This window comes from Zootoca vivipara, chromosome 7, assembly GCF_965207765.1.
Source record: "Zootoca vivipara chromosome 7, rZooViv2.hap1.1, whole genome shotgun sequence".
Classification (NCBI taxonomy): domain Eukaryota; kingdom Metazoa; phylum Chordata; class Lepidosauria; order Squamata; family Lacertidae; genus Zootoca; species Zootoca vivipara.
The window spans coordinates 36,434,218-36,459,636 of NC_142590.1; the positions used below are offsets into that span (position 1 = coordinate 36,434,218).

The 25,419-nt window shown below is 43.3% G+C and overlaps 3 protein-coding genes across 7 annotated transcripts in view; 2 read left to right on the forward strand and 1 right to left on the reverse strand.

Moving 5' to 3' along the window:
• Window positions 1–121, forward strand: part of LOC118088452 (cytochrome P450 2J4-like) — a 28,824-nt gene extending 28,703 nt beyond the window's left edge. The window contains exon 9 of the mRNA XM_088673973.1: window positions 1–121. Coding sequence (XP_088530099.1) covers window positions 1–62 — 62 coding nt within the window. The 3' untranslated portion in view covers window positions 63–121.
• Window positions 109–25,036, forward strand: LOC118088454 (cytochrome P450 2J4-like). Of its 5 annotated transcripts, none has more exons than XM_088673976.1 (13): window positions 109–309; window positions 1,493–1,655; window positions 4,068–4,217; window positions 5,121–5,281; window positions 6,351–6,527; window positions 7,074–7,209; window positions 7,856–8,043; window positions 8,611–8,749; window positions 10,034–12,733; window positions 13,038–13,160; window positions 14,565–14,630; window positions 16,620–16,665; window positions 24,856–25,036. In XM_088673976.1, exons 1-9 carry the CDS (start codon window positions 109–111, stop codon window positions 10,207–10,209), a joined length of 1,491 nt encoding a protein of 496 aa, XP_088530102.1. In that variant the 3' UTR covers window positions 10,210–12,733; window positions 13,038–13,160; window positions 14,565–14,630; window positions 16,620–16,665; window positions 24,856–25,036. The 5 variants fall into 5 exon arrangements, with proteins under 5 accessions (XP_088530102.1, XP_088530103.1, XP_088530100.1 ...); XM_088673977.1 differs by having other exon boundaries at window positions 13,055–13,160; XM_088673974.1 differs by lacking the exon at window positions 14,565–14,630.
• The window catches only part of HOOK1 (hook microtubule tethering protein 1), a 32,541-nt gene continuing 21,944 nt past the window's right edge, over window positions 14,823–25,419 (reverse strand). Inside the window, exons 16-22 of the mRNA XM_035122566.3 lie at window positions 24,819–24,912; window positions 24,304–24,338; window positions 23,179–23,261; window positions 22,316–22,416; window positions 21,549–21,650; window positions 21,180–21,248; window positions 14,823–20,210 (exon numbers count right to left, since the gene is read on the reverse strand). Of these exons, the coding sequence (XP_034978457.1) occupies window positions 20,040–20,210; window positions 21,180–21,248; window positions 21,549–21,650; window positions 22,316–22,416; window positions 23,179–23,261; window positions 24,304–24,338; window positions 24,819–24,912 (655 nt within the window). The 3' untranslated portion in view covers window positions 14,823–20,039. The remainder of the gene's footprint in view (window positions 20,211–21,179; window positions 21,249–21,548; window positions 21,651–22,315; window positions 22,417–23,178; window positions 23,262–24,303; window positions 24,339–24,818; window positions 24,913–25,419) is intronic.

Sequence of the window (25,419 nt, forward strand, 5' to 3'; positions counted from 1 at the left end):
GAACGTTAGCCAAGAGGGCAGGTGTGGCTGCTGGAGCTGGAGCAGAATCAAGTTTCCCTTGACACTTGCAGTCCGTTCTGACATAGGAACACCTAGGTGGGTTTGAAGATGTTGCTGCAGCTGCTCTCTGTCCTCTGGGAGGCCTTGTCTCTGCAGGTCATTCTGGTGTTTCTGGCAACATTTCTACTTCTTGCTGATTACAAGAAAAGGATTCGCCCAAGGAATTTCCCCCCAGGGCCCAAGCCTCTTCCCTTTCTGGGTAACATGCTACATATGGATTTCAAGAAGCCTCATATTTCAGCACAAAAGGTAGGGATGGAGGAATGAGATTCAGGGTGGTGTGGGATGTTTCTCCCAAGTGGGTGCAAAATTGAGAAAATGCATTTGGGGGTGCCAGATTTTGCCCTCACTCACCACCTAACAGCTATTTTTAACAAATCTGTGCCTGCAACTTCCTTTTGCTTACTATGGCTGGCAGAATATTTTGTGTGTGCGAGTATGTGTTGTTGTTCATTGTCCTACCTTCACTCCCACTTTATCTTTGCAACAGCCCTGTGTGGTAGACTAGGCTAAGTTGCTACATGCAAATAAGCAGCAACTCTTGTGAATACATTGCAGGTGGAGGATGAAGGGGGCCTGTCTATTTACAGCCCCTAGAAACCATTTGATGGCAATCAAAGCTTACTTCTTCCATATAGGCATTCAAGAAACACCACACACCCACACTCACCCCCAGGCCCGGCTGTAGGGGTAGTCCCTGTGGCGTGGGGCCGGCAGGGGGGCGCTGCGCGGCAAAGCCCACGAGGGCGGGGGCGCCGGAGTGATCTCCGCGCCATGGCGCCAGGGCACCCGACCTGCTTGAGATGGCCCTGCACACACCCCTCAATTCTTCTTTCTCCCTCTCCCTCCAGTCTGCCAACAAATTAATATATAATATATTAGATAGGATATTATATATTCTTCCTCCATCTCCATTCAGGTTCTAGGGCTGCTCAATGATGCTGATGCTCCAGTGACACATAATGTGGAAATATCAGGGAGAAGAACCTGAACAAAATTGCAGTAAACTGTAAGGGAGATTCAGAGGTCTAAACTGGGGGGGGGGGAACTATGTTGTGTGGAGTCCCCAATCTACACATGTGTCTGTACTTTATAGTTTTGACAATGCAGGCAGTGGCTCTATTTTTTTATATACAGTTACAGGTAGGTAGCCGTGTTGGTCTGACATAGTCGAAACAAAATAAAATAAAAATCCTTCCACAGCACCTTAGAGACCAACTAAGTTTGTCATTGGTATTAGCTTTCGTGTGCATGGTATCTGAAGAAGTGTGCATGCACACCAAAGCTCATACCAATGACAAACTTAGTTGGTCTCTAAGGTGCTGCAGTAAAATAGTTATATAGTTATGTTGATACATCTTCTCCTGATAGTATTTTGTCATGGCCTTTGGCTCGTACAATAAAGCTTATTTACCTTACCGTCTCCATTCAGCTTGCAGAAAAATATGGCAATGTATTCGGCTTTCAGACCGGAAAGATAAGGATTGTGGTTGTGAATGGATTGCACCTGGTGAAAGAGGCTCTTGTCCATCAGGGGGAATATTTTGTAGATCGACCAAAATCCCCTGTTCTTGATAAGGTGTTTGGGTCACTTGGTAAGTTTCCTTTACTATGGTCAATGATTTAGATGATTAAAATTGCTTTTTTAATGATATGCACTGATTGTACAACCGTTTAGATTATTAGATGTTTTCTTAATTTGCTTTTGCATTTCTTGCATCTTTAAACAAAAGTAAACTAATAAGATTTGTCATAGATGTAGACCTGCAAAACTAGATTAACTGAGGTCACAGTTCAGTGTTGAGTGGCAATCAAAGAGTCTGGCTGTGTAGTGCATCAAACAGCTTGTCATTATTGGCCTGCAATTGTTAGAGGTGGAGGAATCTGGGAGTTTTTCTTTCATTCAGTTCCTCATTTTTCTGTTGTTCAGTTTGCCACACTTCCACATCAAATAATGTTTCAGTTAATGTATTGTTTCGGGCAGTGAGAATGAATTAAAATTGCATTAAATTGCACCTGAACCGACTATCTGCCCCATCCCTAGTAGTGATGGAATAATATGCTGTCATTAAGCAGTGCATGTAAGCAGCAGGTAGTATCTTCTTCACAGCCATTTTTGAGTCCACAGCTCCCTTGACCAACGACATTCTTTCCACAGTACCCCTGTGGGGTTCAGGACCCAGTTATGTCACCCCTTGCCTGCAGAGCTGGCAGCCCCTCACCCCTTTTCGAACTCACTCCTTTGTGGAGTGTTCCCTCAGCCTCCTCTCCTCTTCCCTCTCCTTGGGAGTCCCCTGGGCAGCCGCAGCTGCCGCCCCGGTCTCTGAGCTTCCCCGCCCTCATGCCAAAGAAAGGGTGCCTCCTCACACTGCCCCACAGGGACCTGGAACTTGTCTGACCCAACAGCAAGGACTGGCTGGCTGGGCTCCCTAACCCGCTTGCTTCCTTTCTCCGAGGCCATCTCAGCTCCTGACAACCAGCACACCCAGAACATTCACTTGCGAAGCTCGTAGCCAGGGCTGTTGCAACGAACAGCCACACAAGCCTTTGGGAGGCAGAGATGCTAGAGGGCATCAGAGGAGGGAGGGAAGGAAAGAGGGACAGAGACCAGCGCTGCTCGCAGCACTCCTAACCATAATTCAAGGCACCCTAGGGTACCATGGCACTCTGGTTGCAAACCACTGAGCTAAGACTTCGCTGTGATTGGGTCCATTTAGGAAGGGGAGGGCATTGGGAACGGAAGCAGGTCCCATTCAGATGTCACTGTCCACAGATCAGATGCCCAACATATAGACCTCCAGGTATAGGGCAGTATATAAATTCAATTAACAACAACAACATATAGCAAAAATGTTATGCAAATGAAACAGCAAAGAGAAATATGTTAATAGCGAGTAAATGAAGGATGTGAATAATTACAAAGAGGGCTAGAGTGGGACCCCCCATTTAAAATCTACCACTAGTTAATTCCAGAGATGAAGGAACAAAATATATTGACGGCATGACTTTTAAAACGGTCTGTATCAGTTTTTTTGAAAAATCTATATGCTGCCTTTCTATCAAGTATTCCCACAAAGTTTCACGGGACAAAATAAAGTTAGCATACTACCCAAACAGTAAAACACACAATAAAACAGCAGTAGTGACAGCCAAGCCAACTGAAAAACGGCAGAATTAAGAGGAACCAGATAAAAACTGTCAGCACAAATTAGCTAGTTTTGTTAACTGACCAATAGGTCTGAGCTTTGCCAGTTCTCCAGGCCAAATAGGACAACAAGCAGGTGGGAAAACACAGGTTTATTCAATGTAGCTCTGAATGGTCCAGTGGAGTCATCTACCAAAACTGGGCAGACTATATGAGGTTGAAAGCACATTATATAATTTCTTACATATATGATGTCCGAGCCATAGCCTTGCGTTCCCTTGATTGGTGGAGAGGGAGTGCAGTCCTTGTATGGATTTGTTCTTCCGAAAGCATGTGTTTCTTCCTATTAAACAAACTCAGCAGACTGGTGCTCCAACTCTTGTAAGTTGGTGCTAACAACGGGGAATCTGTGGTCAGCCCTTAGCTAGGTTTTGAGTTTGACAAGCAGGTACAGAACGGGCTCTGCTTGCTCACTGCCTGGCCCACCTCCTTTCCCTACTGCAGTCTGCTAGCTTACAAAATTAGCTTTTCTAAGTATTGACAACTTCCCCTAAAATGGTCAGGGAGAAGTTAGAGTAGCTGGCTTGTGTTGCCTGCTGTTGTTGTTTAGTCGTTTAGTCGTGTCCGACTCTACTAGAGACTAAATGAGCAGAACCCAAGTGGGGATGCAGCATGCTGGAACTCGTGTCAAGTGGGCCTGTGGCCAAGGTCCAGGTCACATTTTCAAATGCCTTGCAGTCCTTTCAACATATTAAGTAGGCAAGCAGAATAAAGGGAAAGAGACAGAAATCCATATTGGGATTGAAAGGACTACTAAATCTTTCTTACTTGCTGTATGTACTTTTTACTCCTTCCCATCTAGGGCTGGTCTTCTCTAACGGTCTCATCTGGAAACAACAAAGACGGTTTGCCTTATCAACACTCAGGAACTTTGGTTTGGGCAAAAGGTCTTTAGAAGAAAGAATACAGGAGGAAAGCCGTTACTTAAACGAAGCAATAGAAGCTGAGAAAGGTGAGAACCAGAATCAACAAACCTGTTGAACAAACCTGTTGAACAAACCTATTTACACTGCTATTTTCTATTAACAAGATCAAAAATACATTAGCCAGGGTGCAAAGCTCTTTGGCATTATTTCTTCACACAAATGTAGCTCTGCTTGGAGTGGAATGACCCCGTGATGGCGAAGGGGGTGTAGATAGGGAGCTCTGCAGAGGCTCTTTGTGGTGCACAAAAGTTGTAGTGTGAAGCTCTGTGTTGGAACCTCAAGGCCACTGAACTAGAACAGGCTTAAGAAGAAAGGTGGAGTGTTTGGGCTGAAGAGGTGTGCAGATTTTGATGATTTTGACAACCAACATCACAAATAGAATAGGGTTTGAAGTGCAATCATTTTTGTATATTTTGGCATATACTGTCTTTGAGATGGTCCTTACCCTTTTTGACAGCCATTGTTACAAAAATGTCGTTTCCTGATGATCTCCTGCCTGTGGATCAGTATATCCATACTGCAGAATAATCCTTGCCTGGAAAAGGTAAAGGGACCCCTGACTGTTAGGTGCAGTCGCGGGCGACTGCAGGGGTTGCTGCGCTCATCTCGCTTTATTGGCCGAGGGAGCCGACATACAGGTTCCAGGTCATGTGGCCAGCATGACTAAGCTGCTTCTGGTGAACCAGAGCAGCGCACGGAAACGCCGTAATCCTTGCCTATGGAGAATATAAATACTCATTTGAAAATATAAATGGGCCTCAGAGTCCTGGGTGTCCCAGGTCAAATTACAAAATATAATGTTAATACCAATGCTTTATTTGGCTATTCTACCCCTTCCACACCCATCCACTTTCGCCTCCTTCTGTTTTTGTTATATGGAAGCTAGAAGCACCCAAATTCCTTCTCCACCATTTTCTCTCTCTCTCCAGGGCAGCCATTTGACCCTCACTTTCAGATTAATAATGCTGTTTCAAATATCATCTGTTCCATCACTTTTGCGGATCGCTTTGATTACCATGACAGTCGTTTCCAGAAGCTACTGCACTTGCTTGATGAGGCATTGCTTCTTCAGGGAAGTTTTTGGAGTGTGGTAGGTCTTCTCTGAGTCCTTTTGCATAACCACAACTCAATTGCTTGGGTTCCAGTCACATTCCCACATTCTTGTTGACTATGCAATCATTTGCTTTGGTCCTCCTGTTTCTTCATGTTTAGATTTCTGTTTCCCCTGTGCTATTCATTCAAGCATCTTGTTCCATCCATATTCCTTTGCCCCCTAGTGTTTATTAAAGCACTGAATATGTAAAGGTTGGGATGTGTTCAGTAACGTAAAGTGGGTGGCAGAACCATGTGTTACAGCACAGATCATATTTTTAATGGGGGGGATAACATGTGTGGCTGAATAAAATCTCTATGTATGTGAACAGAGTGAGGCCATCACAAATGATATACATAGAGTGAGCTGCCATTGTTCTGTCCCAGCTTCTGCCAAACTAGCAGTTCGAAAGCAAGTAGATAAATAGGTACCACTGTGGTGGGATGGTAAACAGCATTTCCGTACACTCAGGCTTCCATCACAGTGACCCGTTACACTGGAGGTGGTTTAATCATGTTGGCTACATTACCCGTAAAGCTGTGTGGACAAACGCCAGCTCCCTCGGGCTGAAAGATGAGTGCCGCCACCTCATAGTCGCCTTTGACTGGACTTAACTGTTCAGGGGTCCTTTACCTTACCTACATGGATTAATTCTACACACACACCAGTTACAATCTGTGAATTGACACTCCATGCAGATGCATAACATTAAAGGGAAACTCTACATATTCATGACATGAGCAAGGATTGATAAAGTCCTTTTTCAAATGATGGTAATCATCTTCATGGGGAGTCAATCAGTGAATTAGAAGGTGTGCTTGCAGAACTCAGCACCATGGTGCCATTTGATCTGCAATCCAAGAAGTGAAGACATTGCCATGGGGTCCCATAATAAGCAGTGGTGAGTGCAAGATTTGCTCTGGTTCCAAGAGAGTCTGCCGTCTTTGAGCCGGTGCACACCATCCTTTATTACTGCTAGCCTCTTTCCCATGACAACGGCATGATGTGAATGTTTTTTTAGAGGGCTTTCCCTGCACATATGTGATATTAGTTTTTGTTTCCTCAGATGTACGATCTCTTTCCCTATGTCATGAAATACCTGCCGGGGCCCCATCACACACTTTTTAAAAAATGGGGGCAGCTGAAATCCTTCGTGAGAGGAATCATTGAAAAACACAAAGAAGACTGGAACCCATCTGAACCCAGAGACTTCATTGATGCCTACCTAAATGAAATGGCCAAGGTGAGAGATGAAAAGGACAGAAGGTACATATATCTTTGATAATAAAAATGACAGTAGCAGAAGGCAGAGAAACAATATTAAAAACCAGGAATAGCCATGTGGCCCATAATGGCTGACCACATTTCAATGTTTCCATTGAGTTTATTATTCCAGAAAAAATAAATTTCTGCATGCACATGTGTGTATGCATGAATATGAAGTCATGTATTTTGTGGGGAGACAATTCTCCACTTTTTCACTGCTGGGATTTTTCACTGCTGGTGAGAGAGAGCAAACAGTTGACATGACCAAAAGAATCACAGTAGTAAAGGCCAAACGTTGCCTCAGTTGTCTGAATAAACCTCCTCCAGGGCTTTGGCATCCCTGACCAGAACAATCCCAAACTTCATGCCAGCATCAGTGATTCACAGGACTGTTGAAGTCTGGACCTTCCTAGATGCAGGATTAGAGTCACTGAATCCCCTGCTGATCTCTTGACATGTGGCTCTGACAGTAGGATGGTGTTTTTAATGGCAGCTTAACTCCCTGGTGCTTTTTTGTTTTAAGGAGGATTCTGCTTCCAGTTTCCATGAAGAAAACCTTCTACATTCAGCACTGGATCTGTTTCTTGCTGGAACAGAAACAACTTCTACAACATTGCGCTGGGCTTTACTTTACATGGCCATTTATCCAGAAATTCAAGGTAGAACTGTAGTTGGCTCATTTGTCTTTCATTATAACGAAGGCCTACTGAAAGCAAACATCAATATATAATTTTAGCATTAGATGCTGAAAAAGGCTTTGACAAAATATATAAACAGTATATGATGGTTGTACTAAACTAATGGTGGCTGGATTTCCTTTAGAATGCATAACATGGATTAAGATATTATGCAATTTACCCACCAGACTTAAAGTAAATGCCATATTTTCTGCTGCTTTAGAGGAGCTAGACAAGGATGTCCACTTTCACCTTTGTTTTCAAAATTTGCGTGGAACCCTTAGCTTGCTCTATTAGACAATATAGGTACTGTTGATCATTCTGTGGAGTAATACATAATTCAGTTGAATACAAATTGGTTTTATTTGCAGATGATATTCTTTTGCTTATTTCTAAATCCTCCTGTGCTGATGGAGGTGATAGGTGCCGTTCTTAAAATATCAGGATACTCTGTTGACTGGTCCAAATGAAAATTGATTCCAATAAGTGAAAATTTGGTTACCCATTCATTTAAGGAGTATCCATTCTCTGTCTGCTAAAATCCGTCAAATATTAAAGATGGGCCATCCCTACAGATCTTGGATAAAGTCTATCCTTGTGTTGATATGATATTTTCTTTTATTTGCAGCAAAAGTCCAAGCGGAAATAGATTCTGTGATTGGCCAGTCTCGCCAGCCAGCGATGGATGACAGGGACAGCATGCCCTATACCAATGCGGTTGTTCATGAAATTCAAAGAATAAGCAACATTATACCTTTGAATGTGCCCCGGGTGACAACTAAGGACTGTACACTGGCTGGGTTTCATATTCCGAAAGTAAATACTAAGAAGATAAACCTTTCTGAAATGCCTTTCCTCTTCTCCTAAGATGTGAAAACTTGATGCCAAAGTTCAAAATCAGGGGTAGCCAGTGTGATGCTCCCAAAATGTTGTTGAACTCCTTCTGCTTCAGCCAGCATGGCCAATGGGCAGGGTCTGGGGTGTTCTTTGGGCACATCAAGATCTGGAGTGGAGGGAGGGGTTATGGCTAGATAGACTTTTGGTTCTTTCCAACCCCCAGCATAGATGGATTCCAACTGCAGTCTGTACCCTGTACCATGTGCATGGAGAGCTAGTATCTTTTTAAATGGCCATTACTAATAACCCAAACTGCAACAACTGGCACCTGCTGTTTCCTATCCTACTTTGAATATGTGTTTTCATAAGATGCAGATGCAGTTTGATGAATTACTTAATAATGCATAGAAAATATCTCATTCAAAACATCCTTTCTGAGTTGGACTTGGATCTAGGAGGCTTATACTGCTGTAGTTGCACAGATCAAAGCACAAATATTTCTTTGCAACTTTTAGTCTACCATTTTCTCTGCTTCTTCTTTGGCAGGGCACTGTATTACTCACCAACTTGACCTCACTGCTCTTTGACGAGGATGAGTGGGAAACACCCAATGTGTTTAATCCTGGTCATTTCCTAGAGAATGGTCAGTTCAGGAAAAAGGAAGCGTTTCTGCCATTCTCTGCAGGTAACAAAAGTTGATGTGTGGCTCCTTGGAATTGCAACAGAGACTACATGATGATGGTTTGTTGCTGGGAGTCTGGTGTATTGCAGGGCTCAGCACCCTGGCCACATTTCAGATTGTGAGGAAGTACTGTGGATGCAAGTCACAAAATGACTACTATAGGAGGCAGGGCCGTCTTAAGGTCATTGGGCGCCCTGGTGCAGGGATCCCTTGGGCGCCCCCCCACTCTTAAAAAAAAAGTAAAGCTCTTACCTGGCATGCTGGGCGGCGGGGGCGGGGGAGCCTCACGGCGGCCCCCGCACCTCACAGCGGGGCCGCGCTGTGCTGGATGCCGCCCACCTGTCCGATGCCGGATTGAGTGGGGGAGGGGGCGCTGCTGCTCTGTGCGGCCTTCCTCCCTTCTCCCAGCGGGCCGGGCTGTGCCGTGCCGGGGCCTTCCTGGCCGTCTCCCGTGACTCCGGCGCTTGCTGGGTCCATGGCCGTTTCCTTGCGCCAACAGGGGCTGCGTTCCTTCCCGCCAACAGGGTGCTGCGTTTCATTGGTAGAGGTGCTGCCATGTGGCGTCGCCTCTACCAATGAAACGCAGCGCCGGGGTGAGGGATGACCCTGGCATTGCAGAGCAGAACAGGGTCCTAGTGCCCCTCTTCCGCTCGCTTACCTCCCTGCTCTCCTGGCGTGGTTGGTGGAGGGAAAAGGGAAGCCGCCACACAGCTCCCCCACTTGCTGGGGCGCCCCTCAGCACCCCCTGATCACCCTTTGCGCCCTGGCGCAACGCGCCACTAGAGTCAATGGCCGACCTGGGCCTGATAGGAGGTGTGATGTTACACCTTTCCCCTCCCCCCACACCCAGTAAGCAGTGTGGATTTTTGAGGGGATATTTTCAGAGCTTTCTCAGGTGCCATAAGTGGGAGAGGTGCTCCACAAGCCATTGGGTGAACAGCAGCTGGTGTATTTTTTCATAGTTTTCCCAAGGAAGAGAAACCCACTACCATCTTGAACTTGAGGAACTGAGCTCTGTTTGCTGCATCCTTAGCTAAGATATATGCATATTAGTGAGATTCCTAATAAAATATAATTGAAATTTATCTCATATGCAGTTTTGGAGGAAAAAAATCAATTTATGTAAGTCATATCTGGGAAGTAGGACCAACTTCTATATTTATTTTGCAACAACATAATTATTTTTTTAAATTATTTGGTCTGCCCGTGTTGTTTAAATTGTGCCACTCTTCACAGTAGCAAAAGCTCTCCACTGAAACAGTCTTTTTCTCCCCCACCCCCTTCTAGGAAAGCGAGCTTGTCTGGGAGAGCAGCTGGCAAGGACTGAGCTTTTTATTTTCTTCACTGCCCTAATTCAGAAGTTCACTTTCCAGGCTCCAAAGAATGTGACATTAAGCTTTGAATTTAGGGTGGGTCTCACTTTGTCTCCCCTGCCATACCGGATATGTGCATTCGCTCGCTAAGAGGACCCATTTTACATCATTGCCATTTCTTCAATAAGTAGGATTAATTTATGGTGTAGGAACAGAACTTTGGCTTGACCCTAATTGATTGATTTGAATAACAGAATTTCATGAGGGGGTGGAGCAGAGATAGCAAACAAGAAGTGAACCTAGAGTCCTGTTTTCCTTTCCTCCCTCACTATGCAGTAGTTTCATCGCTTCAACTTCATTCTTAATCTAGCTGAGTAGACGTGTGTACATTGTAAGGTTAGTTAACTATCCAGGCAATTCTCTTCGAGTGCCTTGACTTTAGCCCAACTCCTTGCATTTGACATCCACCTACCCACTACGTATTTGCACAGAACAGTTTCTAGGGAATACCTGTCTCAGGCAAGTTAACATAGACAACTGGAATTAGCAGCTCTTTAGGACCCTGGGGTGTTTCTTTCACCAGGTGTCCCAAACATCTCAGATTGGCTGAAAGCACAGAAGCAGGTTTTGCTTGTTTTACTCTTTCTTTCCTTGGGAGAGAGAACAAATGGTTTGCTGCTTTTACCCCCTTTCCTTTAAGGAAGGTCAAGTCAATGGAGGGGTCCCCTAGCTGAAACTGGTCCAGTTCAAAAGAGTGTAGAGCACACATCTTCCTGCGTAGCTCTGACCTGCTCTTGTCCAGGAGCTGGTAGGTGCTGCTGCTGCAGGGGGGCTCCAAAATGGTGGGCTCCTAGGAGGTTGTGGGCTTATGCTGGCCCTAGCAGTGGTGAGAAAAAGGCATTGCTTTGCTTGTAAGGATATGTGTGATCACAACTGAAGATAAAAATCTATTATGTTTATACAATCAAAATGCAAATTTTATTTTTTCTTGTAAATATCCTAAGGCAGGCACCCCCAAACTGCGGCCCTCCAGATGTTTTGGCCTACAATTCCCATGATCCCTAGCTAACAGGACCAGTGGTTGGGGAAGATGGGAATTGTAGTCCAAAACATCTGGAGCGCCGAAGTTTGGGGGTGCCTGTCCTAAGGTAAGGTAAAAAGGTTAAGGACTCCTGGATGGTTAAGTCCAGTGGAATTTGACCATGGGATGCAGCGCCTCATCTCTGCTTTTAGGTTGCTCAGAGTTGGATTGTAGTCAATGGGTTTTCCACAGGTTGTATTGTTTTTCAGAAGCATTATTGTTGCGATTCAATAAAGATAGTGGATAACAAGGTTACAACTGAGTCTGCAAAGTGATTTCCATGAAAATAGTTAAAAGTGGCAATTTGGCTGTTGCAAGTTTAAACCGCAAGGGAGCATCAGTTCCACGTTATACTGCAACATCATCTGCTATAAGCATAGCAATTGCTATAGACTGGCTGGTTTTGTAACTCTGTTTCATTTCTAATTAATGAATAGGGTTCTAAAGTGGAATTCCCACAGCCGGGCTCTATTCTGTTAAGATAAAAGGAAAACAAACAATTGTAAAAGATGGACCATTTACTGTTTTTTGGAAGAAGGAACACAGTCTTAAGCCCTTTGAACAAATATTATTGAATAATGACAGAGTGGATAAAGGTTGACTCTTGGCTCCTTATAAAATTATATTGGGTACCACTGCAGGTGGATGTGCTGGGGTCAAACTCTGCAGTTTTCCCTAGATGACATAGACGGGGGAGGGTTGTAGGGAAAGTAACCTCATAAACTAATCTTTGTTTCTGTGAGGGAATTACCTTTACTACACAGCTGGAATTTAACACCCAAGCATTTGGCCCACAGTGCATCAGTTTCGTCCCCCATCTATTGGGTGTGTTTGTCACCAGGTGGGCATGTATTGATACACATGGTGGGATTGTTTGAGGGTTGAATGCTTTGGGGAGAAGTTGTTTATCGAAATTTCTAAAATCATGCCACAGGATGCAGTCCTTTACCCCAAGTTTGGTACTATTGAATCTGTTCAAAGACCCAAATGAGGTTTTAAAGAATGAGGATATTATCATTCACCTTTTTCTTGTGACTGGGTGGACAATAACGAAAGCTTAGAAGGCTCTAATTTATTGGCATCTTAAATTCTGGCATATAGCATTTTGCTAGATAATGTTTCTTGTAAACTAGTTATTGGGTGATTGCAACCATTTGCTTTTGGGGGATATAGTGCTTCTGCTGAAATGGGAATGTATAAATGTGTACTGCTGTGTGTTTACAGAAAGCACTTTGAGTTTTGATTGGTAAAATATCTAATTCTAGTATGTTCCCTAGTAGCTCTCATGTGGTTGGTTAACTTTGGTCACGTAAGAAGTACTAAGTCACAGGCTCTGTTTTGTGTGAGTTCACTATCATGACAGCGTTGGAAGATGGGTGAGTAATCCGTTAGGAACACAGTAGGAGGCAATGTCGGAAATCCTCTCTGGACACTGCTGGGAGTACAGCAGCGAATGCTTCTTTCTACGAGGGAGGGAGGGAGGGAGGGGGGGACAGAGCGCAAAGCATCAGTTAATGAGAGCTCTAGGAAGGGAGCTGAGCTGAAGACTGCTGGAACTTGAAAGCAATCTCTTCAAAGAGCTGCATGGCCTAGGTAAAGTACAGGTTGAGTGCAAAGCTGGAAGGGGGAGAGGCCCAGTTCAATTGAAGGTTTAAGCAAGCAGCTGTAATACTCTGCAACTAAGTGAAGCTACATCCATGCTTGGATAAGCACGTGTCTTGCAAATATTCTGTGTATATTCTTCTTTTTGTCATCTGTTCTGCACATAAAGCTTTAGAATATTTAGTGAGGGTCTGGTCAATGCTTTAATTCCTAAAGGGGAATCAGTCTTACATATGATTTAGCTTTTGAACTGCTAAATATCGCTGCTCTGCAACTGGTTTCCCTTTATTCCAAGTCGTGTATCCACAGTAGGAACTGGAGGAAAAATGACTGCGGGGAGGAGTGCAGAGAAAAGAAGCGCCATGGTGCATCTGAAGCAACAGAACTGGACGCCTTCATCTGCCCCAGCTGCAACAAGGCATGTCTCTCCCACATCGGTCTCTACAGCCCCAGTGTCCTTTCATGATGGCAGTAGTCAGTCGAAAGCGACCGTGGTTAGTTAGAAACAGACATACAGTGCTAGCTTAAGCGTGTCTACCCAAAAGTCCCAGGTCAGTAGGCTTAGGGTGCTGCTTAGTCCAATAAGACTTTAAAGCGCTTCTTCTCAGAAGCAGCAAATTGTGGAAGTAAAAGACTTTCCTTAGCCACGCTAGATATTTCTATATCTGTTAGTTAGAATTATGGAATTGTAGAGTTGGAAGGGCTCCCACAGGTCCAACCCCCTGCAATGCAGGAATCAAACTTGTAGTGCATTAACATGTAACATGGAAACAGTGTGCCCTACTTTAATGAGAACACTGTTGTAGGGCAGGACTGCAGAAGCTCAAATGCTGGTGCTACTTAAGGCAAGTGTGTGTGTCCTCCTATAGGGAAACTGTAGGGCCATAGCTCAGTGCTGGTGCATCTGGATTGCATGCAGAAGGTACCAGATTCTATCTCTAGGTATGGTGGGAAATGTCCCTTGTCTGCCAGTTCAAGTGAAATGCTTGCCTGGATACAGCTATTGTGTTCCCAATCTGTTGTTCCAGTCGGGATGTTCAGGGCTGGCAAACCTCAGACTCCTGGGCTGGCTGTGGCTCTCCTGCTTGTTCTGTCCCACCCTTGGGGTATGCCCCTCTCCAGGCGACATTGCTCACTGGCTGTGCTGTTCAAACTGGAGTGCTTTTGCTTGGTTAGAATGTGTACTTTAATTGAGATATACTGTAGGGCCTTTTGCTTGCCCAGAGGATGAAGCAATGGGTCTGACTTTTGCAGAGCTGGAATGCAGCCTACTGTGCAAAAGTAACAGAGGTTTCTACACACCCATTCCTTTGTTCGTTTGCAAGCTACTACATGCCCCCTGCATCACTGACCGGGGAGTGGGGAATTCTGCTCAGGAGCAACAGCACCACATCCTTTGTAACAGCAGATTTTCCCCGCCCCACCGCAGTGTGGTGAATAACTCCACAGTACTTTCTGTATTCAAGCCAATATTTTTGTCTGTGCTTGCATACTTGTTCTGTAGAAAGCTAGCAGTTTCAAGAGTTAAGACATTTTAGATTATGAGTCATGAGTGACATTATGAAGAGGCTCAGCAGCTACAAACAAGTTTCTGGCTACTCACAAGCTGGCTACGTAACTTCTTCCAGTTGTTGCTTAACTACCCACATTTTAGGTGGGAGAACAAGTGTGGAGGAACTGCGCCACACTTGTAGAAACCTAGGCCACAAAGCATTGATAGAAGCGAGTGCATGCACAAACAGAGGTTCAGTGACCCAAGATAACATGACACATGCATTCATCCAATGGCAATGCTCTGATGGCTCCATCTTGTTCAATGCAGGAACAAGAAAACATGTGTTATGATCTGCTTAGCTGCTGTGTAAAGCTCCTGTAGGATACAAAGGAGGTACATGACAAAGTTTACAGTTATTGGTATACTGTACTGTGCTTCTGAGGCTTTTAATAATACTTAGTGTGTTTTGTAGTTTCGGGGGTGGGGGTAAACATTAGGCTGCAGCTGCTAGGAGTATGCAATGGGTTTGACAAGACTGCAACATAAAGGATGACACTGCTGATAAAATAACCAGAGACCACAAAATTAATGTCAAAAGGTTTTAATGTGAATATAAAAGAATATATCTTGAATCAAGAGTAAAACCATGTTTACAAATTAGTGCAATTTCTTCCTCTATTTCTATACAGCCCATTTGCTTTGCACAGGATCAGACTTGTACACGTTAAATAGATTAGACCCCAGCAAGTCTAACAGAAAACCCGAAGAAAGGTCTATATATCCTTACTGAAGAAAAAACATTGGTATTGCTTACAATTATGTGAATCCAAGCAAATGGTTATTGTAGAAAAGAACACTTTTTATTAATATAAAGTAAAAGCAGTATTGAACTAAAACTATTAATTCTACTGCATGTTTTAGTCTGGTCGCGCTCTTACAGAAACTTGTCTAAATGTATGCATGATTTTTAAAAGTTGGTGAAATCACATATCCCATAATTAGCCATAGTGTCGATTCATAAATTGTTATACAAACAAAGTGCTTTTACTCTAATGAAAATAACCATGCAATCAATACAGGGGAAAAAGTGTTTAAGCACCACTTGAGGTTTTTACACAATCCCCACTGAAAGGAATGGAGATTGTGTTGGAGTAAAGGTAAAGGGACCCCTGACCATTAGGTTCAGTCGTGACCAACTCTGGGGTTGCGGCGCTCATCTCGCTCTATTGGCCGAGGGAGCCGGCGTACAGCTTCCAGGTCATGTGGCCAGCATGACAAAGCTGCTTCTGGCGAACCAGAACAGCACACGGAGACGCCCTTTACCTTCCCGCTGTAGAGGTACCTATTTATCTACTTGCACTTTGACGTGCTTTCGAACTGCTAGGTTGGCAGGAGCAGGGACCGAGCAACGGGAGCTCACCCCGTGGCGGGGATTCAAACCGCCAACCTCCTGATCGGCAAGCCCTAGGCTCTGTGGTTTAACCCACAGCGCCACCCGCGTCCCTGTGTTGGAGTAGTGATATGTTTTGTCAATGATTGCCAAACACTGTACAACTTACTAAGCAGTAATTGCAACCCAAACCTGATTAAAATATGACTGCAAGGTTTTGCGGGACCAACACTTGGTGAACCAGTTTCTATGCTACATTTTTAATTAATGAAGAGTTACAGATGAAGGGTGATTGCAAGTCTCCATCAGCTCAAGTAAGTCTGCATCTGACATCAATAAATATTAGTTTATTAGAGAGACTGCTTTTTCATAGTGTGTATGCATCAACATTTTCATCCCATCTAAGCACAGCACATTTTAAGGACTTAACATAGATAAGTAACTCCTTTGCATTATGTTCAAATCAAAGAAATATTCCACACTAAGGCTGCAATCCTATACATACTTATGAGAGTAAGTACCATTGAACTCAGTGGGGCTTACTTCTGAGTAGACATGTAAAGTATTGCCCTGCAAGCAAAACACAAGAGAGACTAACTCAATTCATAGTTAAATAAAACCAGGAGAGTTAAAATTCTGAATTCAATTGCTGGTGATCAAATATCTGAATTTTATTACTCAAAGGAGGTAGTTTAAGTTTAGAAACTAAACACCAAGTAGTCCACCACAAATTTAGTTGCACACAATTTCTACATAAAATTGCTATGGCTGCAGATTCACAAGTTTACCTGTGCAATGATTGAGCTGCTATGCCTCCATGGACACTCAGTGCAATCCAGTAGCATGAAATATGCACATTTCCTCTGGCCAAACAGCCAAGCCTAGGAGCTGTGTATATAGCCTGTGAATGGTCTGGTCACATAGGTGGCAATGGGCACAATTTAGCAACAATTCTACCGGGATGGCTGAAAAATCTCTCTCTCACCTTCTAGATTAATCCTTGTGAAGTTCAGCATTGTGAAAGATGGCTACAAAATGGTAAGTGGTAACATTTTCTTAAACAAGTTGGGACTAAAAAAAAACACATGGCAGTAAATATGCTTGCTTCTCTGCCAAAAAACCCATCGAGTTCTTCCATAGATGTCTAACTGAATTCACTGACATATCTACTTTGTCTCTTAGTTTGTTAAAGAGCTCGAACTTACATGGGATGTGGCCCTCTGCTGACAGAACACTCTTTTTAATCCAGTAGATTGTGAGCAGAAAGTGAGGGTGGATGAGACTTATCGAGATCCCCCTCTTTCTTCTGCAACCCTTCCAGAGGATTGGGAGGTCCTTTGGACTAGTACCTGAAAGTGGCTAAGGGGGCTGAAGGAGGAATATGTGGAAACAAACTTCTGCTCCCATGTACTCATGGGAGCCTTCACAAGATCAAAGGCCCTTCCATCAGCCAGGGGACATGACTGGCTTCAACCCATGGAATTTGTAATTAAAAATAATGTTACCACCATCATTCTCTTCCATAGAGCAATGCCAAACTACCACAGAAAAGTAATGCAAGATAAAGTACAGCCATATTTTTCTGGCTCTTTGACATGGAGGCAGAGAGTACCAAGACACATATGCAGTAGAGTTGCATCAGCTAGCATCCAACTCAGCCGCTCAAGTTAGCTGACACCAAGTCCCATAGAAATTAGTCAGTCCTGGCTTTTTTTTAAAAAAATAATATTCTCTGCTTACAACAGAATGTACAGCACAATCTAAACTATGGCGCTTGGACTGCAGCTTTAGTTGTTACTAACTTGAGCTGGATTGGGGCCTTGATGCTGACTTTCCTGTACTAGCAGTAGTTGTAATACAGAACACACGATAAATTAAAGCCACTGAAGAATAGTATCCTATGTTTGTGAATTGTTATCTGTGGAGACTACTCTCTGCGACCATATTTGATTACAAGAGTATAGTATAGTATCAAAACATTAAGCATCATGCTACAAAATCTGTATTCACCATTTCTCCATACAAATTCAGACCAGGGAAAAAGCTACCAAAAACACAAGTCAGCAGGTTGAACAGAACAGTAAGATCTTAATACCAAAGAGGTAGTCAACAGACATGAAATCTTGAAAGACTGAAGGCTCAGACAGTAGCACACTATAAATTTACAGTGCTGGTATTAAGTAAGCACGTCATTAAAAGACAGAATTATTAGACATTTGTAGTATCAGTTTCTACACACAAGCATGTAATACTGTAGTCACATTGTCAGATATTTTAGGCCAGTTTTAATAAAATGCTAAAAAAATTGAAGTCTAAGCTGCAGTTACTGATTATGTTAGTCCTCGCCCCACCCAAAAAATCCTGCAACTCAGATTAAAGACCTCATTTTATTTGCAGTAATGTTCAAGGCTGCATTGCATTTAATAAACATAAATCTGGCCCATGTGCAAGTAACTTTTTAAACACAGAGTCCACCTTAAAAAATAACTATGCATTCCACCCTGTGAACATGCACTCAAGTCTGCTCTTTGTGTTTGCTAAAGAATTACTGCTAAAGAATAATGTGCCTCAATTTTTTAAATTATAAAATGGCTAACTGCAGCACAAAGTGCAATGGTCTACTTCATCAGGTGCAAAAAGTAAACAGCACACACAAACAACTGTGATGATCTTCCCTACTGCTTTTGTTCTCTGGCCTGGTAACATAGCATTTTGGAAGGCTTTAAAAGCAACCCTAGCAGCTTCTTACTAGGTAACTTACTCCAGCGACTCACCGTTCTCTGGAATAGACTTCAAAAGCTCTTTTTCTGCAAAAGATACAGCAACAAATGATGTCTACCTAATGTCATCAAGTTACCCCCTTGGAGCTCAACCCAGTACCTAGCCATACCACAGTGAAGGGCTAGACACACAAGGGGACACAAGGGGCATCTGCAGCCAATCCTCAAGAGCAGCATAGGACCAGAGCCTTCCTCTCACTGCGCCACAGCTGAACACACTGCATCCCTGTATGAACAGGACATTACACAGCAGAGACAAAAACACACACCACTCAGTAGTCTGGGCTCAAGACCTACTACGGAGACTTGAGTCAAGGTTAATTTTGCAATCTTTAAAAAGGCTGTAATTTTACGTAAGTTTTTTAAAGTAAAGACATCGCTAGTTGAGTGCAAATACATTGACATTTTGGCTTTCCTGAATCCTTTTCATTACATAAAATGGCAATTTAAGGCTGCAGTCCAAACCCTGGGCAGGGGGCAGCAGAACCTAATGGAGTAGCAGTCCCATTGTTACATCTATAGCCCAGCAGGCAGAGCTCTCTCAGCTTGGGGCTGGTGAAGTGATTGAGTCCTCACCAGGCCCAATGATGTCACATCAAGGCAGTGAAACTGGATTTGATTCCAGTTCCTTCCAGGCCAGCTAGCTCAGCTCCTCCCCACAACACTCTTTTTCGGGGTTTTCTATTAGCCAGTGACCCCACTGATGACACTCCTAGCTCTCCGTTCCAACCCCCCCCCACAAAAGGGGCGTTTGCATTGCACCCCCAGTAGTTATTACAAAACTGATTGGGAGTTCAATAAAGCTTGAATGGACTTCAGCAGAACTGCAGCATTAGGTGGACAATCCTGAAATTAGTGAATCATTTTGGTTACAATTTGCTTGCAGTCAAAAATCCCTCATGCCATGAATGCTGAAAAATAATTACAGATTTTCTAATTTGGTCCTTTTTATTTTTGTAAAGTAGCAGAAGGCCTGGGGGGGGATTACTTTTCTTTGTGCAGATGACAGTCATAAAAATGTACTCCCACTAAAATCAGTACACATCCTAGACTAAAACATTAAATAGAATTTTAAATAGGATGGCAATTTTGGTATTTATATATACATTATGAAGACAAATAAAACTCATTTTGAGCTGTGCTTATCAACACATACCTCAGATCTGTTTAAAATCAAGAAAAGTAATTTGACATACAGTGGTGCTTCGACTTACGAACGACTCGACAACCGAATTTTTTGACTTACGAATGGGGGTAATAGCCGCGCGCTTACGAATGTCTCGACATCCGAAAGAAACCCGCAGCGGTTTTAGATAGGGATGCTTCAACTTACAATTTTTTCCGTTTTCAATGCGTTCCTATGGGAAATCACGTTTCCAATGGTGTTTTTCGACTTACGAATTTTTCAACTTACGAAGGTGCCTTTGGAACAGATTAAATTCGTAAGTCGAGGCACCACTGTATGTTGCTTCTTATAGTCATCGCTGGCCAAATCAAATTTACCAGCCTTATGGGTCTCAGATGTAAAATAGCTGATGCCCAGCATCACAATCACGCTCTTCGTCAGGTAGCTTAAAACAAAAGTTACAAAATAAGTTAAGGACACTTTAGTGCACGAATATCCTCTGTGGTTTAATCTGATGTTGCAGGTGGTACTTTAACAGAAAGATTCCTTCGGGTATTGGTCACGTGCCGTTGCTGTGCAAGGAAAGAGCGCCCGGGTGTGCAGGGACCAGCGTCTTTGTAGGCAGCATTCCCACTTAGGAGTCTAGATTCCATGCCCAGTTTATGAAACGCTAAACTCTGGAATGAAGCAAGATTAAACATGATTCCTTGCATTCCTTCCTGAAAACAGTTAAGAGATTCTAGCAGCTATTATAGCCACTATTACTCAAAATTATTATGCATACATATACCATTTTCTGAAAGAAATCATACCAAGTAGGACACTAAAAGTAGGTAATTTCGTATTTTAAATGCAGATTATAAACCTAAAAGGAAACATGATGGTTCCACGGGGTTGTATCCGATGCTGCTATTCTACTTGCAGGGCAGATTTCTGCTTGCCTAATGAAACTTCCCCTGCAACCCTTGCTGCCCCCCCCCCAAATCTGCTTCAAAGGAAGAGAGGAAGGAAAACCCCATTGTGTGAGCAGAACTCTGTGCATGCAGTGCTGGATTCAACCCACCATCTTCTCAGAAGTCTGACTGGCTGTAGTGGTACAATCTACCAAGCTTCCCCCCCCCCAACAGAACAGCTTGCAAACATGTCAGAAAAGTGGGGTGTGGGGCAAGTTGTTACATAGTATTTAGCACACTGCTGGTGCTGGTTACAGTACCACTAGAGATAAGGACCATCTTCATGTCTCTTACCATAGAAAACAATCCCTCATTTCAATAAATGGTTATTTCTTAAATTTCAAAATTCAGTAATTGTTTTCTGACTACAGTGGTACTGCTGGTTGTGAATGGGATCCGTTCTGGAGGCCCATTCACAACCTGAAAAGGCCGCATCCTGAAGCGCTGCATCTGCGCAGGCGTGTGACGTAATTTGGCGCTTCTGTGCATGCGCAAAGAGCAATTTAGTGTTTCTGCGCATGCGCGCGTGCTGAACCCAGAAGTAACCCGTTCCGGGTTCGGCCCGTTCACAACCTGAAAAGACGTATCCCGCAGCAAACGTAACATGAGGTATGGCTGTATTTTGGCTTCTGAGAAGTATTAATATTTATTTTCACATATTCACTCCCACAAACAAGACAGAGTTTAGCTCACCTTGTTGTACCATGCAGACACAATTAACTTTTCTTCATGATCATGTAGCCTGGCCAATTTACATTCTCCCTACAAAGAATTTACAAATTGTGAAGATATAGGCAAGGGAAATTATATTGGCCTCAACATTCAAAGTTAACCAACTAAGTGATCCATGTTTACATAATTTTGTAAAATGCTTCATAAATCTCAATGAATACTGGAGCTTGTATTGAATGCTCTTTGTTCTCTCTATACTTTCCTACTACGTATGGTTATAAACAATGGTTTTTGGTTTTTTAAATAACTGTTCTCCTGGCTCTTCTGTATAGCAGTTCCTGTAATTAAACTGAATACAACTTCCAGAGGAGATGCTAAAATTGTTCTTACCTCAAGTGCTTCAATTCTTTTATCTTTCTCTGTCAGCTGTTTCCTCAGCAACATGATTTCAGCAGATGCAGGATTTAATTTGGGGTCCAACGTTTTTATCACCTGCATAAAGATGAACATAAATGTATTTGGTAAACCTACCTCCTACCCAGTCAAAATAATTCAGCAGTAAGATGTGCAACGCTTCATTTAAAAAACCCAGCACAACATATTGTATCCATATAAGTTAAGAAACAGACAAGACCCACTGAAATTAATGGACCTAAGTTAGTCATGCCAATTAATTCCAATAGATCTGCTCTAACACTGGCTAAAAATGTCAACCATATAAAAGCATGTGTAAGCATCTTGGGTGATGTTGCTGAATGAAAGCCGAAACAACAGAACTAGAAAAGCTGAACACAAAATATAGAATGAATCCACCTTTAAACATGATGGTACAGTTGTACCTCGGAAGCTGAACGCCTTGTGACTCAAACGTTTTGGCTCCTACACACCGCAAACCCACAAGTGAGTGTTCCGGTTTGCGAGTGTTCTTTGGAACCCAAATGACTGACGTGGGTTCTGTGGCTTCCGATTGGATGCAGGAGCTTCCTGCAGCCATTCAGAAGCTGCACCTTGGTTTCTGAATGTTTTGGAAGTCGAACGGACTTCCGGAACGGATTCCGTTCAACTTCCAAGGTATGCTTGTAGTTAGCATGAGAGAGGGGCTTCCAATTCCAGATCTGAAGGGGGGAAAAAACACTGACATTTTAGAAAATACTCACACTTCTTGCTTTTTCCAGGTACATTTTATACCTCTCCTCCATCGATTTCATATCTTCATCTTTCTTATGCAAAGCTGCTTCTAGTTCTTCAATTTTTTGTGCTGTTTAGCAGAAAACCAAATTTAATTATTAATGGAGACTGTGTCTTATCTATGCCTCAAACATTTGATGAACTTGAGTTGGGATACAGCAGGCTCCAGAAGCGTTCACAACCATTTATTAATTTCTAGCCATAATACGAACAACCAGGGCTATCTTAAGCATATGCGGCGCCGGGGTGCAAAGATCCCCCCCGCGCCCCCCTGGTTGCCCAGTCCCAGGGGAGGGCGGAGCTGGCCAGCCGCCTCAGCGTCTCGCTGGCTCGATCGCCCCCGAACTTGCAATGCAGAGCCATCCGCAGCAGAAGAGCCCACTATGGCGCTCCAACCAACGGGCGGGCTCTTCTCCGGTTTCTCGGCTTGGTGCCCCTGAGAGCCTGGCACCCGGGTGCCCTGCACTCCTAGTGCCTATGGGTAAGACGGTCCTGGGAACAACTTGGACTTCTGGGCAAGTACCATCAAACGACAACCAAGGAAGTCTGGTTCGTGGGGGCTTTTCTCTCTACTTTCACATGGAGCTTCATCATTGTCCTTCGAGAAGCACAGTATGACACCATCTCACGGACAACAACTCAATCATTTAATATTTAGTTATGAGAGCAAGAGGAAAAGGACACAATCTTCCAATTTACTAGGTACCTTCCTGCAGTATTTTATAGACCAGTCATATAAGATACCAAGCACATAGCCTAGCCCAGGCATGAGGAGAAACTGTAATGAAACAATATTGGTGATAAAAATTAGCATTCACATCAAATCACTCACCATTTTGATTTAGATCTGGCTGCAGGTCTGCAAGAAGCGCCTCCTTCTTCTGTAATTCATCATGGACTTCGCTCAATTTTTCCCTGTAAGATTCAAAATCAGAGATCAGGCTACATCAACATTGCTCTCATGAGCCCAAAATAGTCAGATAAACTGCTCTATACCAGATACAGTCAAACCTCGGTTGTCGAACGTAATCCGTTCCGGAAGCCCATTCAGTTTCCAAAATTTTTGACAACCTAGCTGTAAGAGCTTCCTACACTCAAACAGAAGCCACGTTGGACGTTCAGCTTCCAAAAACCGTTCAAAAACCGGAGCATTTACTTCCGGGTTTTTGGCATTCGGGAGCCAAGGTTTGGCCGTATTACTATATTTTCAAAGATGAACTGGAAGCAAGAAACACTAACAAATTAGCTGTAAGGCAAACTATCCCAAATCAAATATATAAATTTTCAAAGCAGACACTTAGGAAACAGAAGATACTCAATGGTTTTCTATGACAAATATTGTAGACCTTGTCTATAAAAAGAACTGGAAAGCTTTTTAAAAAAGTAGTGAAGCTTTTAAAAAAGTTGTTGGTATATTCAAACCTGCTTTGGGACAATATGCAATTTAATTGCTGCAGTTCTGAGTGACTACAGAACATTTAAAATACCATGCTGGCTATGGAGTGATGCAGGGGAAGACAAGTGAATGAATGAAATCATCAATCAGGCAGGAGCATTCGGTGGCATAAGTCAGCCTCCTGGAAACGGGATCATGGCTAATGACTGAGACAGGCAGGGCACTGCTGGCATACCAGCAGAGCCAACCTGGTGCTCCCGCCCCACCCCAATCTCATCCTGCCCTGCCCCCACACTATTATGACACCACCCTCCGGACTGCTCTAACAGGGTTATTAAGCTGTCTGCTTGCATCAAGAATGTAGAGCATTGCAGGGAGGGCTGATAGGGGTTGGAATAACTTCTCTAATGCCCATGGCAGCATTACTCCCTCTCCTTCCTCAGCAGGGAAGGGACAGAAGACATAAACCGACTTGCATATAGTCAAAAAGAATCTCTCCTGCTTTATGTTTACACACATACAGCACACTAAAATAAAGTATATGCTAATCTTGTAACTTACATATGTGCTGCTATCTTCTGCTTCAGCTTGTTGGACTATAAAAAACAAGTAACATTTATTAGGTCTTATCAGTCATATACAGGACTAGAATTCATTCCCAACAGTAACCAGTTCTAGTGGCTGCAGATGACACACACAGGTTCTAGTTTAGTACTTAAGGATCGCTTCCAACAATGTAATGTTGGGATGCCTCTCTCTAAAGATGGCTTAAGCGAAAGGTGGTTTTTAAAATTTTCTTTATCACTTATTCTCACCATCAGTCAGGAGGACTAAATACTGACTTGATACAGAGATTGTTTTGCATGTGAAACTCAGATTCAAGTTCCCCACCTCCTTTTTCAAAAGCTTTTTCTAAAAATTTCAAAATGATTGCTTTTCAATTTGCTTTTACATTTTACATAGCTAAAGGTATGTTTTCAGTGTAAATAGAGCCTTCGACAACAAAATCATGGTGCTAGGACAACAAACAGCAGGAAGTTGTACTATGAAAACTACCCCCATCCTCTGATACCTACCCCTTCTGCTTCTGTCTTGGATTCTTGTTCCTGCAAGGTCTTCTGGAGGTCCTCAATCTGCTGCTGCAGCTCTCCAACCCGCTCCTTGCTCAGCCTATGGAGAAGCATTTTTAAAAGAACACAAACGTTACATGTACATCTAACAACCCAATTGCTAATAGTCATGATTCAAGTATAAGAAAATAAAGAAGTCAACTTTCTGGCAGATTTGACAGCTGCTTTCTTTGTCCTTTTTATTTTGTGTTTTTGCACTTATTCAGTATTTATCATCCACTGCTTGTACGCTATATGTTTGGTTATGAGTCCTGCACCCATTCTATGGTAGGTTTCAAAAAAAAAAAAAATTAGTCGTCAAACTTTGGGTGGAATTCAGTGTCATGCTAGAAGAATGTTCTGCCTGTGCAAGCACTGCAGCTTGCTAGGCGGAATGACCCCCTCCCCATTCCCACATGCTGTTCTGGGAGTTCTCCCAGGCCCCCAGGCCCTGAGCCAATTTCGGGGGGCTTACAGGGGGGAGCAGAGAGGGGATAGACCATTCATCCAAGGGGAAGTCCTGGTACAGGGCTCCAGCTGATGTGGTTCATTAGTCGATTCCTGCCCT

Excerpts from the sequence above, each read along its gene's own strand:
- LOC118088454 (XM_088673976.1), top strand. The coding sequence starts at position 109 with ATGTTGCTGCAGCTGCTCTCTGTCCTCTGGGAGGCCTTGTCTCTGCAG. Across the intron at positions 4,218-5,120 it reads AGCAATAGAAGCTGAGAAAG|GGCAGCCATTTGACCCTCAC; the intron begins GTGAGAACCAGA and ends CTCTCTCTCCAG. Across the intron at positions 8,044-8,610 it reads CTGGGTTTCATATTCCGAAA|GGCACTGTATTACTCACCAA; the intron begins GTAAATACTAAG and ends CTTCTTTGGCAG.